The following is a 12,644-nucleotide window of genomic DNA, read 5'->3' on the forward strand; positions in this document are numbered from 1 at the left end:
TCTCTGTGTTAAATTTCATCTGCCATGTGTCTGCCTATTTCACCAGTCTGTCTATGTCCCCCCGAAGTCTGTTACTATCCGTCTCATTGTTTACTACATTTCTGAGTTTCGTATCATCTGCAAATTTTGTTTGAGATATTGGCAATGGGTGTTTTCCCATTGTGGAAACAACAGTATCCTATTAGTATATGGAAGTTTAACTTCTTTCAAAGAATGAGGCAGTCCATTTCTAAGGTAGTTAATCTAACATTACCCAGATTCAAGCAATGTATTTATTGCCAATAGATCATTTCATTGCTTGGTGGCCATTACACATATTTCACCTGTCTGTCACAACGTGAACATAATACAATGCCAATTGTTCCCTTTTTTCCAGAATTTTGAAAAGAGGCATTCCAAATTGAGGTGCAAGCTCTGAGACCATGATTATAATGGGTGGTTGTGGTACTAGACCAACAACCCAGACTGAGTGTTCAAATTGCACCATTACAAATTGTGAAATGGAATTCAATAAACCAGGTCATTTGTGGACTAGCACTAGGAAAAAAAATGACCGTGAAAGTTACCAAATTGTCAGCAAAATCCCAACTGGTTCAGTATTCCCAGTCTGACCAAATTAGTAACAATACTGTGGAGGAGGAATTCCTGGAGTGTATACGGATGGTTTCCTGGACCAATATGTCGAGGAACCAACTAGAGATCAGGCCATCTTCGACTGGGCATTATGTAATGAGAAAGGATTAATTAGCAATCTTGTTGTGCGAGGCCCCTTGGGTCGGAGCGATCATAATATGATAGAATTCTTCATTAAGATGGAGAGTGAAATAGTTGACTCGGAGACTAGGGTCCTGAATTTAAATAAAGGAGACTACGATGGTATGAGGTGCGAGTTGGGTAGGATTGATTGGGGAATGTCACTCAAAGGGTTGACGGTGGATGGGCAATGGCAAACATTCAAAGATCGCATGGATGAACTACAGAATTTGTTCATCCCAGTTTGGCATAAAAATAAAACAAAAAAGGTGACTCAACCGTGGCTAACAAGGGAAATTAGGGATAGCATAAGATCCAAGGAGAGGACATATAAATTGGCCAGAAAAAGCAGTAAACCTGAGGATTGGGAGCAGTTTAGGATCCAACAAAGGAGGACAAAGGGATTAATTAAGAGGGGGAAAATAGAGTATGAGAGTAAGCTTGCAGTGAACATAAAAACTGACTGTAAAAGCCTCTATAGATAATGTGAAGAGAAAAAGATTGGTGAAGTCAAGCGTAGGTCCCTTGCAGTCAGAATCAGGGGAATTTATAATGGGGAACAAAGAAATGGCAGACCAAGTAAATACATACTTTGGTTCTGTCTTCACAAAGGAGGACACAAATAACCTCCCAAAGATGCCGGGGAACATAGGGTCTAATGAAAGGGAGGAACTGATAGAAATCAGTATTTGTAGGGAAATGGTGTTAGGGATATTGATGGGATTGAGGGCCGATAAATCCCCAGGGCCTGATAATCTACATCCTAGGGTACTTAAGGAAGTGGCCCTAGAAATAGTAGATGCATTGCTGGTCATCTTCCAAAATTCGATAGACTCTGGAACAGTACCCATGGATTGGCGGGTAGCTAATGTTACCCCACTGTTCAAAAAGGGTGGTAGAGAGAAAATGGGGAATTACAGACTGGTAAGCCTGACATTGGTTGTGGGGAAAATGCTAGAGGCCATTATAAAGGATGTAATAGCAGAGCACTTGGAAAAAAAGTGACCGGATCGGACAAAGTCAACATGGCTTTACAAAAGGTAAATCGTGCTTGACTAATCTACTGGAATTTTTTGAGGATGTAACTGGTAAAATAGATAAGGGAGAACCAGTGGATGGTGGTGTATTTGGATTTTCAAAAGGCTTTCGATAAGGTCCCGCATAAGAGATTAGCGTGTAAAATTAAGGCACATGGGATTGGGGGCAAGGTATTGACTTGGATAGAGAACTGGCTGGCAGACAGAAAGCAAAGAGTTGGAATAAACGGCTCTTTTTCCGAATGGTAGGCAGTGACTAGTGGGGTACCGCAGGGATCGGTCCTTGGACCCCAGCTATTCACAATATATATTAATGATGATCTGGACGAAGGAATCTAGATGTAATATCTCCAAGTTTACAGACGACACAAAGCTGGGTGGGCGTGTGTGCTGTGAGGAGGATGCCGAGAAACTCCAGGATGATTTGGACAGGTTGGGTGATTGGGCAGAAGCATGGCAGATGCAATATAACGTGGATAAATGCGAGGTTATCCACTTTGGTGTCAAAAACAGGAAGGCAGATTATTATCTAAATGGCAATAGATTGGGCGAAGGGGAAGTGCAACGAGACCTGGGTGTCCTTGTGCACCAGTCGCTGAAGGTAAGCATGCAGGTGCAGCAGGCGGTTAAGAAGGCAAATGGTATGTTGGCCTTTGTAGCGAGAGGGTTTGAGTACAGGAACAAGGATGTCTTGCTGCAGTTGTACAGGGCCTTGGTGAGACCACACCTTGAGTATTGTGTGCAGTTTTGGTCGCCTTATCTGAGGAAGGATGTTCTTGTCATGGAGGGAGTGCAGCGAAGATTCACCAGGCTGATACCTGGGATGGCAGGAATGACGTATGAGGAGAGATTGGGTCGATTGGGCTTGTACTCGCTGGAGTTTAGAAGAATGAGAGGGGATCTCATTGAAACTTATAAAATTCTAACAGGACTGGACAGACTAGATGCTGGTAGGATGTTCCCGATGGTCGGGGAGTCCAGAACCAGGGGCCACAGTCTGAGGATAAGGGGTAAGCCATTTAGGACAGAGATGAGGAGGAATTTCTTCACCCAGAGAGTGGTGAACCTGTGGAATTCTCTGCCACAGAAGGCAGTTAAGGCCAATTCATTAAATATATTCAAGAAGGAGTTAGATATATTTCTTCAGGCTAAAGGGTTCAAGGGATATGGGGAGAAGGCAGGGACAGGGTACTGAGTTTGGATGGTCAGCCATGATCTCATTGAATGGCGGAGCAGGCTCGAGGGACCGAATGGCCTACTCCTGCTCCTATCTTCTATGTTTCTATGTTTGATTCCAATCCCACACTGCGTGGTTAACTCTCTTTCTCTGGAGTGGTCTTACAGGCCACTCAGTTGTAAAAACAGCCACTAAAGAAGGTCCATTGAAACATTCTCAAGGTAGCTAGGGTTGGGTAACAAATGTGACCTGCTAATGTTAGCTACATCACAAGACCAAATAATGGGAAAAGTACAGACGTTATTGACCTGAGTCATTTGATTGCACCGTCCCTTGGCCTTGCTCTATCGAGCAGGGGCGGACGTGAGTCCCAGTGCCTGGCCTAAAAGCACCTTGCCAATTATTTGAGAATTTCAGTAGGATACGCTTTGGGAATATACAGACTCTGATGTAATGCTGGCCACTTAACTGGGTTGCATTCGTGTGCCATTTAGAAACCTGACCCCAGGTTTTACAGGGTTTTATTTCCTGGATGTATTGTGGCTAACCATACAGGGTTTATAGTAAGACAGAAACCAGTTCTTTGCCTTGTCTCCCAAAGTTGAAGTCTGGTATTCTTCCCAATGTAGCTTCAGTTTTTGTACTTGGAGTTGGAGTTTGGCTACATGCTGCAGCGAGAGTGAAACCACTCCAAAAGTTTCAGGGATTTCACTTTCGTTGAGTGGTAAGGTAAGCCCTTCCTCTATTAGTATAAAATGGACTCTTTCTCAATCAGTAGACGTAGCAGGAATACAGTGTCACTGTTAGAAGCACATTGGGCCATACAAAATGCCGACTGTAGCATGTTGAGTCTGATGGGCTTAATGATCCTGGTGGCAACAATGTAAATAAACTCCAGGCTCAGGTGCTGGACAAACTATCTTTCATCTGGCTTGAGAACATGATTGTGCTTGGGTTTTGGTCCAGATGTTTTTTGCCAAATCATCTGAATTTCATGTACTACAGGAAATCATCATTAACCTGGTGTTCAGGTTTTTGGAAGGATGAATACCTCTGGTCAGTAAAGCTGTATTCTCGCTTATCTCTCCAACTTCAGTTTTAAGTGCGTTACGCACAAAATTAATTATTACAAAATTAATATATTCTGTCATTTTGCATTTATGATTTCCTTCAGTGTGTTTAAAAATCAGCGATCCGCTGCAGTTGAAGCTAATTCCTAAAATAATCCCAATATTGTTTCCAGATCGGTAACTTCACTAATGGACTCGCCAGCCAAGACCAACTCTCTGGAAAAAAAGCTACTGTTAAAGAACAAAGAACTGCAGGAGACACAGGACACATGTCATAAGGTGGGACAAATTATGCAGGATTTTTCTTTAATTGACTTGTTTGTCCACATATAGCAGAGAAGGCTCCATATTCACCCGAATTGATAAATTTGCCAGATTAACGTCACTACCTCTTTTATTTTTACCTTTCTTCCTCACAGTCCCCCATCTAAAATTGTCATATTCTTTACTAGTGGATACCAAGTTTCTATTCAGATCTTTGAGTGTGATCTCACAGTTAGCTACACAGATTTTGTAGATGTTGTGTTGCATTGTTTTGTAAAATCAGAGTGATTTATTATACGGCATGGAATTTCTTGGATTGCACTTGCACAGAAATTACACCAAAATTTGCACCGTTTTCTGAACCGATCGTGTCAATGGTGTCTTAATACAGTATCCTGTAGAGCTCATTTGCCTACACTGGAAAGTAAAAAAGATGTAAAACGAGTGTGAATTCAGCGGTGTTATCTTGCATTCTAATTTCTATATTCTATCTGGCTGGAGAGAGGCTTAAATTTATGGTTGTTTTAGTCATGTCCTAATAAAGTTTATTAAAACTATACACCTGTATGCTAACATTTGACTTCACTATATTTCTATAAATAATCAAACTTGCTAATAAGTTAAACTTTGCTATTTTTTGTTATTTATTCATGGGATGTGGGCGTCGCTGACAAGGCCAACATTTATTGCCCATCCCTAATTGCCCTTGAGAAGGTGCTGGTGAGCCGCCGCCTTGAACCGCTGCAGTCCGTGTGGTGGTGATACTCCCACAGTGCTGTTAGGTAGGGAGTTCCAGGATTTTGACCCAGCGACGATGAAGGATCGGTGATATACTTCTAAGCCAGGATGATGTGTGACTTGGAGGGGAACTTGGAGGTGGTGGTGTTCCCATGCTCCTGCTGCCCTTGTCCTAGGTGGAAGAGGTCGCGGGTTTGGGAGGTGCTGCTGAAGAAGCCTTGGCGAGTTGCTGCAGTGCATCTTGTAGATGGTACACACTGCAGCCACGGTTGTCCTTTTATTATTTATAAAACGTAAGGGTAGAATGAAACTTCATGACCACGGTTCTTTAGAAATGACATGTTAAATAATACAGTTCTATGGGGAATGCTCTGGATCTTGCAAGTTGGGTATTCGGATTGAATGTTCATTGTCATAGTAAAGGAGGAGGTAGTAGAGAAAATGGTTTGGATAAAAATAGATAGAGGCAGTATTTAAAAGGTTGGCAGCGCCCAAAGTAGAAAAGTCACCCTGTTCAGATGGAATACATCGTAGGTTGCTGAGGGAAGCGAGGGTGGAAATTGCGGAGGCTCTGGCCGCAATCTTCCAATCCTCCTTAGATATGGGAGTGGTGCTGGAGGATTACAAATGTTACATCCCTGTTCAAAAGGGGAGAGGGATAATCCACCTGGCAAGTACAGGCCAGTCAGACTAACATCAGTGGTGGGGAAATGCGAGACAAATCTGGCACAAAATTACTTGGCGCTTGGAAAAATATGGATTAATAAATGAAAGCCAGCATGGATTTGTTAAAGGGAAATCATGTTTGAATAACTTGATTGAGTCCTTTGATGAAGTAACAGAGAGGGTTGATGAGAGTAGTGTGGTCGATGTTGTGTATATGGACTTTCAAAAGGCATTTGATAAAGTGCCATATAATAGAAATTGAAGCCCATGGGATTAAAGGGTGCGTGGATACGAAATTGACCAAGGGACAGAGTGGTGAACGGTTGTTTTTCAGACTGGAGGGAAATGTGCAGTGGTGTCCCCCCAGGGGTCAGTGTTGGGAGCACTGCTCTTTGATATATTAATGACCTGGACTTGGGTATACAGGGCATAATTTAAAAGTTTGCTGATGCCACAAATCTAGGACTCCTCTTGAGTGCTGGGCTATATTGCCGGCTCCCTGGTGGCCCAGCAGGGCCCCGGAGTGCTAGGCCCCTCCCCTTTATTCAGGGGAGGGAGGCCTGCAGCACCACGGAACTACGTGCCGGCACACATGACGCTGCTGCACGTGGCACTGTGATATTCCATGGGAGCGCCCCAAGAGGGAGGGAGCCCCATGCTGGCTTTCATTTATTAATCCATATTTTTCCAAGTGCCAAGTAATTTTGTCCCAGATTTGTCTCGCAGTTTCCCCACCACTGATGTTAGTCTGACTGGCCTCCTGCTTGGGGCGCTACCATTGAAATTTTGGCACGGGAACTATTTTGGGGCGCTAAAAGGGGACGCGAGCCAATTCCCCCCCCCCCCCCCCCCCCCAAGAACATAAGAAATAGGAGCAGGAGTAGGCCATTTGGCACCTCGAGCCTGCTCCACCATTCACTAAGATCATGGCTGAGCTTCTACCTCATCTCCACTTTCCTGCATATCCCCATATCCCTTGATTCCCTTAATATCCAAAAATCTATCGATCTCTGTCTTGAATATACTCGATGACTGAGCATTCACAGCCCTCTGGTAGAGAATTCCAAAGATTCACCACCCTCTGAGTGAAGAAACTTCTCCTGATCTCAGTCCTAAATGGCCGACCCCTTATTCTGAGACTGTGACCCCGGTTCTAGACTCCCTAGCCAGGGGAAACATCCTCCCTGCATCTACCCTGTCAAGCCCTGTAAAAAAAATGTGTATGTTTCAATGAGATCACCTCTCATTCTAAACTGCAGAGAGTATAGGCCTAGTCTACTCAATCTCTCCTCATAGCACAATCCCCCCCATCCCAGGAATCAGCCTGGTGAACCTTTGTTGCACTCCCTCTATGGCAAGTATATCCTTCCTTAGGTAAAGAGACCAAAACTGTACACAATACCCCAGGTGTGGTCTCACCAGGGCCCTATATAATTGCAGTAAGATGTCTTTACTCTTTTATATTCAAATCCTCTTGTAATAAAGGCCAACATACCATTTGCTTTCCTCATTGCTTGCTGTATCTGCATGTTAACTTTCAGTGATTCGTGTACAAGGATACCCAGGTCCCTCTGAACACCAACATTTCCCAATCTCTCGCCATTTTAAAAAATAGTTTGCTTTTCTATTTTTCCTACCAAAATGGCTAACTTCACTATTCTCCACATTATATTCCATTTGCTATGTTCTTGCCCACTCACTTAGCCTGTCTATATCCCCTTGAAGCCTCTTTGCATCCTCCTCACAACTTACATTCCCACCCAGCTTTGTATCATCAGCAAACTTGGATATATTACATTTGGTCCCCTCATTCAAATCATTGATATAGATTGTGACTAGCTGAGGCCCAAGCACTGATCCTTGCGGTACCCCACTAGTTACAGCCTGCCAACCCAAAAATGACCTGTTTATTCCTACTCTCTGTTCTATCAGTTAACCAATCCTCAATCCATGCAAGCATGTTACCCCCAATCCCATGAGCCCTAATTTTGTTTAATAACCTTTTATGTGGCACCTTATCGAATGCCTTCTGAAAATCAAAATACACCACATCCATTGGTTCCCCCTTATCTATTCTGCTAGTTACAACCTCAAAAAACTCTAACAGATTCGTCAAACATGATTTCCCTTTCATAAATCCGTGTTGACTCTGCCCAATCCTATTATTATTTTCTAAGTGCCCTGTTACCACGTCCTTAATAATAGATTCTAGCATTTTCCCTACTACCGATGTCAGGAGATTCTAGCATTTTCCCTACTGCTGTTTACGCAGAGAGCTATTGTGATCTGGAATGCACTGCCTGAAAGGGTGGTGGAAGCAGATTCATTACTCATTTACAAAAGGGAAATGAAAAAATACTTTGAAGTGGAAGCATTTTCAGGGCTATGGTGAGAACAGGGAAGTCTGACCACATGGATCGCTCTTTTAAAGAGCCAGCACATGCATGATGGGCCGAATGACCTCCTTCTATGCTGTATCATTCTATGATTTAAATAAGTTGATTATGCACTGGAGGGGAACTAGAAAAAGACTTTGAATACCTAGGGTAGACACTGCAGATTCTATTGAACAGTTAAAAATTATTTATAATAGAAGGAAATAAAAATTGTATTTCTGAACAAGAAAGCATCAATAATTTAAAAGCATGTTTCCTAAAAACAAAAATTAAAGCTTCAGACCTGAGCGATGAAGTTACTTCTCCAGTTATGCCAATATCCAGTGACTACTGGGGTTAGTGCAGGAAACTCGCGTGAGCTGGTCTTTTGTGTGGGCGCAAAGCAATGTAACTGACTGGCAGAGGGTTTCAGCGGGTGCATCACAGAACAGTCAAGGAAATTTGTGTGTAGCAATGTTTTGGTGTAAAATTAGCATAAATCAGTTATGTGCGAATTTCCTTGGCGGGAAATAATAGTGCAAATCTGCTCCCATGGCATAGTTAACGGGCCATTAACGCTTCCAGTTATCTTGTCCCTGGCAACGCGCTGGGAGCGGGGTGGTCCGGTAGCGTGCGGGAAACCTGGAAGTAGCTGCAGCACGTCTGTCAGTGGCTTTTTAACCCAGCCACTGCATTTGCACCTGACTTCTGGGTTTCCTGACCAGTTGGCGCTAGCGGGCGTGATGATGACACGCTTGTGTCTATTTTAGCTGAGGTATTTAAAGGACCACTGCAAAGATGACAGTTGAAGGATTGTGCAGGTGGGAGAAACATATCAAGCTGTATAGAATGGAGTCTCTGCGTTCAAAGGTTGCGCTTCGCTTTAGTGATGCGTCCCTAGACCTCGTACTGCGAGGTGTAAGGGCCCGCAGGGAGATTTTATTCCCTGCTGATGGGAAGAAGGCGGCAGCCTCAATGACAAAGAAGGCATGGCTGGATATAGCAGAGGAAGTGAGCGGCAGGATTGTGGTGTCACGCTCCTGGGTACAGTGCAGGAAACGATTTAAGGACCTCATGAGGGCAAGCACGGTGAGTACAATGGCACATTCAATTACATCTTGATGTGTGTGTCACCCCAACCCCCTCACTCTGCCTTCCCAAGCCTACTCCTGCACCTCACTCCTCACACCAACGTAGCTTGCAGGTGCACCCATTCCTCTCTGTCCATGCACTTCCTCACATCCCCATCTGACCATCCACCACTGACACTCAGCCTCATCTTAATGCAATATCATGCCTCTCCCTCATAGTCACCCTCAACAGATGTTGTCCATCCATCCGTTCCACTCATTCCATGACTCTCACTCAAAGGTCTCTTGTTTCCCTCCTTGCAGGAGAAGAGAGCACAGGGAAAGGCAGAGAACCGGAGGTGGCCCTCCAGTCATCGCCACTCTCATAGCTGCAAAAGAGGATACTTTTTAGATAAGCGGAGTGTTGGCGTGCCAAGCGGTGGGAGATAGATAGATGGGGACCTCACAGCTACCTGGTGACAGAATTAAATATCACACAGCCACATTGGATACAACAGTCACTCATGTTGACTTGATGTCAGCAGCCAGTGAAATATGATCATGTGCATAATGTTAACTTAAAACATTCTTGCCATGACAGTTATAATTCATGTCTTTAATATCCCTCAACACCCATCAAGCAAACCAAGCTTTGAAAGTCTCCTTCTGCGGCACAGAGGTAAACCATGCCAAAAACCCTATCTATTTAGGAGTCATGCTTGATTGCACCCTGTCATATAGACAACATCTCCAGAACCTTGGGAAGAAACTAAAGAGTAGGGTCAACTTGAACCAGAAACTCACCAGATCCACATGGGGAGCAGATGCTCAAACCCTCCGTACGGCAGCACTCACCCTGATGTACTCTACCGCGGAGTACTGCTCTCCGGCATGGCTATCAAGTCCGCATGTCAAATCCGTTGATGTCCAGCTGAATTCTACTATGAGAATTATCACCGGTTCGCTTTTATGGACACCAACACCTTGGCTGCCTGTGCTTGCAAACATCACACCATCACACCTACGCTGCAAATATGCAGTCTCCAGAGGATACAACCACTACACCAGCAAAGACATGCTGATCCAGGCCGACTTGAACAGCCTACCACCAACCCGTCTCAAATCTAGAAGGCCAATTTGGATCGTCGCCGAAGCCCTTCAGCGATCTCCCCTCAGCCTTGATGACTGATGGCAAAATGCTTGGAAGAGCTGCGACATACGGAATGGATTCCTTATAGAGGATCCCACAGTACAACCTGAAGGATCAAACCTTCTTCGCAAACAGTGGACAACCATCAACCACCTCAGAACTGGTCATGGTAGATGCTGCCACCTTCTCCATAGATGGAAGATTAAAGCATCCCCATCATGAACTCCTAATCAGACCCTGGAGCACATCATTGAGCACTGCCCTCAGGAAATTTGCAGGCAGCCTACAAGATATCCACGCTGTTACACCGAAAGCTTTGACCTGGATATCCAACTTCTTCTTATCGTGTCTACACATTGTTCCCTTTGGGGAACAGTATGAAGGAGTGGAAGGATTTCTGGCCGCGTTAAACGCTCCTTCCGTGACCGTAACCATCTTCATACCAGCCATTAGGGTGGTTAGTCCTATGGCGGGAGGGTTTTATGGGCTCCCACAACCCATACGAGGGGGGGGGGCCACCCACACCCACGGGCGCAAGTATCCCGCTGGATGTCAACCCAGAATTTAGAGCCGGAGCTCCGACTCTACTTGCCGGGACTGTCTGGAGCGGGGCTCGAAACCCTACACCTTCTGGCCCAGCGGCGGGGATGCTTACCACTACGCCAAAGGCCCACTCCATATCCAACTTAGATATTGACATTTGATCTTCTTTTGCATGGTAGTAGCAAAGCAAAAGAATATCCCACAGGCCCATCAAGTGTCCCACAGGAGATGATGTCTGAGGAGGAAGATGACGGCTCAGAGGAGGCCGCTAACTCTGTGGATGCAGTCACAGGACTCGTGCACACCATGTACCAGCGCAGATACACACACGTCGGTGGGAGCAGCAAGACCGATAATTGTGTTGTTACCTGGTGTCTTGCATGTCACATGTGAGCAAGAGCTGATGGTGGAGAGCAGTGGAGAATCCTCGTCTGAGAGCTCCAAGCTCTGCTCAGCTGGACGCAGACACTGAACCTTGGGGGCTGTCGGCAAAGAGGATGATTCTGGAGCAGCAGCAAAAAATGCGCAAGGCTCTGGCAGGATTTCCAGCCGCACTTTGCATACTTGCCGAGAGGATGGAGGAGTCCATCTCGAGCATGAGTGACGTGATGTCGCAGGCCTTGGCTATGATGTGTTCGTCCATGGAAAGAGTGGCCACCTGCATGGATCATCAAACGCGGCAGTCAAATGAGTGAATGCTTGCCCTCACTAATGGCTTGCACACTCTGAATGCCACCTTAAATAGGATAGATCAAAACCTAGCCTTGACCGTTCAGCGCCCCACTGATATGTAGCAAAGTGTTCTCCGGCTCCTTGCTAGCAGGGAAGTGCAGGTGGGCCACGAGAGGGAAGATGGAGAAGGGGGACATAGAAGTGGGGACTCTGCTCAAAGCGCTTCCACTTCTCATCTGTTGCCCCCCTCCTCGTTCAGTGCTCCACATGCTGCCTCGTGCCCCGATGGTCGAGTCTGCCTCTGCACAGATGCAGGTGGAGCAGTCTTTGGCGGGGCCCTCAGAGGCTCCAAAACCCAGAGGACGTCAACCAGGAGCATCTCAGCAGTCAGAGCAAGGATGTGAGCAGCCTGCCTCTAGCTCTGTTGAAGCCTTGGGTTGCATGACGTAGGAGTTGTAGGAAAAGGAAGGTGAAAGATTAGTAGTTGCATAAGGGTACGCACATGGGTGTGTTAGATATGTTATAATAAATTAATGTATAAGTTTTGAGGGATGGGCAATAAATGCTGGCCTTGCCAGTGATTTGCACCACTTTCCAGTCTTGCCCATTTTTGCCTGCTGCCTGGCAACTGGCTTTCTCCATTCTGATGAATGGTAAGATGAGACTTAAATCCGAGCAATGGGTGTCTATGAAAGGGAGGATTTGTTGATTGCAGGACTGCTTGGTGGTGGGGGCATGGCATCGGCAAGTGGGTTCAGCTGCCAGATGAGTACAGTGGTGCAACCTAACTAAATCCATCCCGAGCAGCAATGTGCGCTGCTGCTGGTGCTAAGGCCACATGACATTCCTCCTCCTGCTCCGCCTCATCGTTCTCCTCCTCCTCATCTTCCTCCTGTGAAGAGGCAATGTGCTCTGTGCCTTGCTCCTACTGCAGCTCCAATCCTTGTTGCTGTGTTCTGTTGTGCAGAGCGCAGCATACCACGATCATTCTGGAGTCCTTGGCTGGTGCGTATTGAAGGGTCTCTCCAGATCTGTCGCGGCACCAGAAGCACATTTTCAGCATCCCGATTGCTTGCTCAATGACACATCTCGTCATCATATGACTTCAATTATAGCATCCTTGTGCCTC

The 12,644-nt window shown here is 45.6% G+C and overlaps 1 protein-coding gene across 4 annotated transcripts in view; it reads left to right on the forward strand.

The window, feature by feature from the left end:
- cita (citron rho-interacting serine/threonine kinase a) overlaps window positions 1-12,644 on the forward strand; it is a 311,435-nt gene that overhangs the window by 92,519 nt on the left and 206,272 nt on the right. For all 4 annotated transcript variants that reach the window (XM_085961882.1, XM_085961879.1, XM_085961880.1 and 1 more), the window contains exon 11: window positions 4,211-4,316. In XM_085961882.1, the coding sequence (XP_085818008.1) occupies window positions 4,211-4,316 (106 nt within the window). The remainder of the gene's footprint in view (window positions 1-4,210; window positions 4,317-12,644) is intronic.

This window comes from Somniosus microcephalus, chromosome 19, assembly GCF_052327205.1.
Source record: "Somniosus microcephalus isolate GS21.2 chromosome 19, FLI_Smic_1.0, whole genome shotgun sequence".
In the NCBI taxonomy this organism is placed as follows: domain Eukaryota; kingdom Metazoa; phylum Chordata; class Chondrichthyes; order Squaliformes; family Somniosidae; genus Somniosus; species Somniosus microcephalus.